General features: G+C 32.6%; 1 protein-coding gene across 1 annotated transcript; it reads right to left on the bottom strand.

Annotated features, from left to right (window-relative positions):
* Window positions 1-4642: 4642 nt before the first annotated feature.
* Window positions 4643-6440, bottom strand: LOC108764702 (variable charge X-linked protein 3B-like). Its single transcript, XM_018513046.1, has 4 exons — window positions 6305-6440; window positions 6080-6229; window positions 5448-5678; window positions 4643-5017 (listed from the first exon to the last, which is right to left on the bottom strand). The coding sequence occupies exons 1-4, from the start codon at window positions 6323-6325 to the stop codon at window positions 4643-4645; spliced, it is 777 nt and encodes a 258-aa protein (XP_018368548.1). The 5' UTR covers window positions 6326-6440.
* Between the last annotated feature and the right edge of the window lie 622 nt (window positions 6441-7062).

Here is a 7062-nt window from a genome sequence, read left to right as displayed (position 1 = left end):
ATCCTACGATATGACGTTCTACAGCAGACAATTTTAACCATAACATACTGCTGGCACCATCTTTTGCCAAACGGCGGAAACTTATTTATACCCCTAATAATAGTCTTTAATGACATGCATGTAGGGTTGAGAAGTAACGCATTACTTGTAACGCCATTACCGTTTCCGTTACTTTTTTCAGTAATGATCGTTATTTTTTTCTGTCTGTAACGGTAACGGTAACATCATTATATTTTTAAGGTAACGATAACGAATTTTACCGTTACTTCGGTTTCCTATTATTTTCTTATTTTATAATTTATTCTTAAATTCTAAAAAAGTATTTTGTACTTAATGGCTCGTATTCAGAACGCGCTTTTATCAATAAAAGCGCACTTTTATCTCTGAAATTCTATAATATGCGTGATGTAAAGTATGGTATGTTAGCGTGCTAACATCGTTGTAAACGCGTTCTGAATATGGGCCAATATCTTATACTGTGTTCTAATAGGCACTGCCGATGTTGAAAATATATAATTCACATTACATATATATACCGTAAATTTTTAGTACAGACAATAAATACACATAATATAAGTAATACACTATTAACACTATTATTATAATAGACTCATTTCAATATAATTCATAATGAAATGAGTCAATTGATAGAGATTTCAGCGATTTTCAGCAATTTCAACGATTTATTTCCACCAGGGAAATACACATAATAGTAATACACTATTATGCTGAAAATCGCTAAAATCTCTATCAATTGACTCATTTCATTATGAATTATACTGAAATGAGTCTATTGATAAAGATTTCATCGATTTATTTTTACCAAGGAACATTAACATTTAAAAACAATATATAATCTATTGTCTGTTTAATCTAAATTCTTATAAAAATGAGTACATTAAAAAAAATAACGATATTATCTAAATAAAATAAAGAATTAGTAAAACTATAGATAAGTTTAATATAGAGAAAAGCTTGCTCTATATACAAACTAGTTAGTAGAGAGTTTCAAGTTTTAATACAATATTTATTTCACATTTAGTATTAAATTAATTATCAGCTAATGTAATTTTAAAATCTAATAACTTATTTTAGCATTATAACAAGAAGTAACGAAAAAGTAATGAATCATTATGGAGTTTTTGCAATACTGTTTATCCCAGATACGGTGAACGCTATAAATAGTAGGGGAGGTTGAGAGGCTAAATGTGGATTTACTCGAGCGGCGTGGGGACCTATTGGATTGTGAAGATTAGATGCTAAAAAGAAAAAAAGGTTATATGATGTATGCCGTTTCAGTGGTGGGGGGAACGTGTACAGGCTTTCAAAAAAACAGTGAAAATGAAATACTCGAGCGTGTCAGATATTAATAGTGTAAGAGACCCATGTGTTTCTGATAACGGATAAATATTAATCTGACGGTTTGCGTGGTGGGGTTAGCTGTAGGAAGGGGTCAAAAAAAGGGGAAAAAAAAATTTCCTCGAGCGCGTCAGATTTTCATAGGGGATATTAATTGGACCCTAAAGAAGCTCCTATTCAAAAAACTGACGATTTGGACGCGACCGAGAGTCATGGCCGATTTTTGAAAATGCAAAAAAAAATCGTGACCTTGAAATACTCGAGCACGTCAGATTAAGATACAGAGGGTTCAGTTTGATGTCCTGGACGTGCTGACCCATAATCTGACGATTATGTGGAGGGATTTCATTAATCTGTCGGTTTGAAAAATTTTTTTTCCATTAATCTTGTACAGACTGTATGTTCGAAATCCAAAAAACATGTTTTCGATGTATTTTTGCCTCCTGATTATGAATATGACAACAGAAATTGGCGCTCGGCCATATCGTCGCCGCTATTTTGAAAAAACATCCTAAAAACTTGATTTTTTTAAATTTTTCTGCATTTATTTTGAAAGATACAAATGTGCTGAAAAAATGGTTGAACAAAAAATGCAGAGCCACACGGAAAAAATGAAATGCTTGAATCTACTATTCAAATAATAAGATAATGTTCCAACGAACTTTTGTAGTTGATTTTACTATCCAAATAGTAGCTTCAACAAAGTAGATAGTGCAGCTTACTATGTTAATAGTAAAACCAACTAAAAAACGTTCGTTGGCGCATATCTTACTATTTAGATGGTAGATTCAACAATTTCATTTTTTCCGTGCAGGAAATTCTGAGAAGATGCATGTATATACAAATTATATACACCGTCCTCATATTTGTGGTTGAAACCATATACATTAAGAACAAGTTAAAATAACCGATACATAAGTAACCTAGAAGTCCCTTAGTCTTCATCGTCAGTGGTAAATTCATCATCTTCATATTCAAAGATCGATTCGATTTCGAAAGGAAGAGACGCTGCGGAGCGGGAAGTACACAGTTCTCAGCCGCTGCGCGCACCGCACTTTATTAATGATTTTGGCCACTTCGGCTTGTGTAAATCGTCAGATTATATTATTCCCGTGATCCTTGATTAATTTCCTTCAAAATAAACAAAAATTTAACCGCGCTCGAGAAAATCCATGTCACGTTTTTTTTTTGCAATTTTGTGACTCTCCCATTTCCTTACGTCACGCTGAAATCGTCAGATTATTGAAATGTACACTTTTCTACATGTAATTAACACACTATACCTTAATCTGACGCGCTCGAGTTTTTTGAACGATCGATTTTTTTTTACTAATCTGACGGGCTCCCCTGGACCCACGGCTCTATATAGAGGTTTAATATTTGGTGGGAGGTACTTATTAGGGTGCAAGCTTTCCCCCTTTATGTTATTCTGACGCGCTCGAGTAAATCCCAAAATCCCCGGTTGGCCTCCCCTACTAAAAGTCACGTTATCCTTTTCTTAATTAGGTGTGAAGAAAAAAATAATATGACTTTATAGCGTTCACCGTATCTGGGATAAACGGTATATTGCAAAAACTCCTTATTTATACTTTCCAAGTAATGGTAACGATAACGCGCACAACTCTGCATGCATGTATGAAGTATAATATATTATGGTCCGTATTCAACGATGTTAGCGCGCTAACATGCTATAATTTACGTTACGCATACTATAGAATTTTAGAGATAAAAGCGCATTCTGAATACGGGCCTGTATAATAAATACACATATATATATATATATATATATATATATCGCACTGAGTATGCACTGAGAAAAAAATTCTGTTGATTCAATTAAAGTCTATATCACGGGCTGTCATTAACATAAGTGATTAATTCACTTAAGTGTATATTTTTATTGACCCCGTGATATAGACTTTAATTGAATCAATAACATTTTTTTCTCAGTGTGAGCATATAATTGGGGAGGATCCCGTTTGCCTACAACCCCAATTGTACACACCATTCATATCAGCTGGTGCCTAGTAATTTTTCACTATTATACCAATGAGAATATTTTATTTTTAAATTGGCCAATTAGCGATGCATGTGTGCAACACGCGTTGTGTGTAATCAGAGCCTTTCCCCATCCTTGCCTCTCCTCGCCAGCTTGTTACTCCACTCTTGGCAAAATCCTAACAATAAGTCGACGCCCCTGGAGTTAAGGATCACTTATGCTGATTCAATACATTCGTTTAAATACTTAAGAAGTTAGTATAATAAACGAAAGCATTTGAAATTGTGTTGAACTTTATTGATTACGGCCAGCATAAATGATGTAATTTGCTTAGCCACATTCAATGAGCGTCCTGAAGTTGAAGTTTCCATTTGCTCTTCAATTATATTTATCGCAATCTTGACCTAGCATTATTGCAAATTCATCAAAATCTGAGAGAATGAATACATTATATTATTTTATAGTGTGTACGTTGTGCTTGCCTCCCAGCAAAATGCAACACAGTAGCTAATAAAAAATCATATATATATATAATAATAATAATATGCTCTTGATGATTACTAAAGAAACTTATACCTTTGCTAATTGATGATCCTAAATTTAGTGTGGGTACTGCGTCAAATTTTAATTTCCTTTTTGTGGGCAGTAAATAGCCTAATCTTTCTATGCTGCTGCGTCAAAATGAACGGAACAGATACGTCCTACATTATAAAACGTGTTGACTTCATTATATGTATCTGGTGTATGTAAGCAAGAATGTAACTTTATACATGCCATTTTTAACATTGACATTTTCTTTTCCGCAAGCTACTTTCCATTTTAATATTAAAGCTTCTTTTGGGAAGCGATAAAAATGTATATTGCTGAATTCAGCTTTTCGGTGATTATTTTTACACGTTTTTATTTGACAGGTACTCATTTTAGTCTCTCGAGCTGTCACTTCAAAATTATCGCGGTACAAATGTTTAAATGGTAGCATCTGGTGTCTGCGCAGAACACTGAACTCTATATTGGAATGGGCATCTCCGCTGTGATGCATAGAAAATCATGGCCGCGACTGATCAGTCGCCATCTTGGCTCGATCAGATGTCTGAGCAAATCAGAAGCGTTCGCGCGCGCGTTGCGATCATGGTGGAAGGGATAGTGCTATCCCTTCCACCATAGTTGCGATCGATGTATTGATCGATGTATGGAAATCTATATAGACGTGAATGGTATATAAATAAAAATAATATCACTTCAGTTTTATTAATATATTTAGTATTTTCATCTTTTATCTTTTTTTTATTTTATCTTTTTTTTCTTCATAGACTTCATCAAATCTTTTAACTGCGATACTTTAATCATCGATCGACGAAATTTCTTTACAATATTACGTTTTTGTTCTTTCATCCTAATCGCCTTGGCTTTCAAAAAATCTAACTTTTGTTGCAAGCTTTGTGGAGTGCTTACATAACAGTGATCATTTCGTATTGCTCTGCTTGAAGTACTTAATCTTTGCGACAATTCTTCATGGTGAAATGAAGAATTATCGCTAATGTCACTTTGATTGCAGGATTTCTGCTTCATAACAGCCTCTAGTTTTTCCTCTACAGCCTCTAGTTTTCCCTCTAACTTCTGGACTTTGTCGGTTAATAATAAACATTTGGTGCATTCATTCTACAAATGGAAATATATCGTCATAACTCCGATAGTTACAAGAAATAATAAAGTCACGGAATAAATACATAAAAAGTTGACAATAATTAAAATTGTACATTATTATTTATTAGACAAATTGAAAATATAAACAAATCACATTTTGAAATTTAAATCTGCCACTTTTAATTTTGAATTTCTTTCCTTTAATTGTTGTTTGTTATCAGGATTACAAAGAGCACTTGGGAGCCAAATTCAATGTTAATTGAATAAATAGAAAATGTATTTTTTTAAAGGAAATCCATTAACCAATTATTGAAACGATTTTTCAACGAGTTATTTGTAACGCTGACTGAACATTTGTTCTATCTATTGAATCTATTGAAATACTACATTAATAAATAAATAATCGTACTTGCAGGAAAACTACAAAACCATGAAATGGCTGTACCTTGTTTAAATCTTCGAGGAACGATTCTTGTGTGTTTTTGATAAACGGTTCCTCGATCGTATCATCTGGCATCAGTGCCTCAACTGTACCTTCTTGAAGCATTGGTTTCTCGACCTCAGTTTTTTCGAGCATCACTTCGTCGACTATACTCTTTTTTATCACTGGCTCCTCTATTCTTGCTTCTTTAATCACCGGTTCTTCAAATACCGAATCTTGAATACATGAGATATTCTAGAAAGAGCAAACTAATAATTATTAACAAGTATGAATGATGTTACATATATCACAAAGTAAATTCTTTTTTATATAATTATATTATTAATAAAATAATTAACAATAATATTAAAATAATTAATGATAATTAATAATAATTGACAAGTGTTTCGTATTTTTTTTAAATTAATAATTTAATTTTAAATGTTAAAATACAAAAAATACATAATTTTCAATATAATTACTTTATAATAATGCAAATTATTATTTCATTATAATTGTATTAAAAATTGGAAATTTTTTAGTATTTCTAAAATTTGTGTAAATATTTTAGGAAATTTGCACCATGAGATAAGGTATCTGTAATGTAAAAAATTCTGCAATGTGTATGTTTTTTATTCTACATATATTCAACTTACTTCTCTGTTTTCTTTGTTGCATTCTGTGGCCATTACTTTTAGATATTCCAATTCAACAATCTCCACTTTTGGAAGAATGTAGTGCAATCGACGTGCAGGTGTTATAGAGCTTAATTTAGACCGTTTTTTCTTTACAGGATTAGGATCACACTGTAATACATAAAAATGCTGCTTTAATATCTTGCAAGTTGTGTGATAGAAAATGGTTTTAAAACTGAAACTAACATTTACATTACCCCATCCCATGAATGATTAGATTTCAAGTCATTCTTTTCTCAAATAAAACCAAGGTTTATGTGCCTACAGTCTATTCATGTTACCTTGGATCTACAATGGGTGCTTTCCAATTGATGACACAAGTCGACACAAGTCAGCACAAGCGTCGTTCTATCCTTGTTGACATTCTGAGAGTGACAAAGATAGAACGACACTTGTGTCGACTTATGTCATCAATTGGAAAGCACCCAATACGTATTTTAAACCTTAGGGCACTATTACATTTGTGCGTTTTTGTCATAGAACAAATGTGTACAGAACAGAGATCTCTCTATCCCATAGCCAATCAACAGACTTGAAAAATTGGTTGTACTACAAAAACATAAATAAAATATCATCCCTAAGCCATAAGAAATTGATCAATTATGGTCAAATCCGAGAAGAATGAGCGACTATGATTCGTCCATTTCTTATGGCTTAAGGATTAAAATTCTATTGTAGATCCAGGGGTAATCCTATTGTTATATAACTTACCGAAAAGACTGAAGGACACGCTGAAGGTTTTAATATATGGCTGCTTACTGTAGGAATGTAATCACTTTTAAGGAAATGGTTTGAACACAAAACAGATCGTGTATTCTTTTTGAATCTTCCATGTTCACAGTTATGTTTTTCCAAATACGTATGAATTTGATCAATCCATGATTGAAATAGATTTTGGTCTCTCAATGGAAATCTATATGGACATGAATGGTATATAAACAAAA

The sequence above is a fragment of the Trachymyrmex cornetzi genome, unplaced genomic scaffold (assembly GCF_001594075.2).
Source record: "Trachymyrmex cornetzi isolate Tcor2-1 unplaced genomic scaffold, Tcor1.1 scaffold45, whole genome shotgun sequence".
Classification (NCBI taxonomy): domain Eukaryota; kingdom Metazoa; phylum Arthropoda; class Insecta; order Hymenoptera; family Formicidae; genus Trachymyrmex; species Trachymyrmex cornetzi.
The sequence above is the reverse complement of the archived record's forward strand: the minus strand, read 5'-3'. Positions and strand labels throughout refer to the sequence as shown.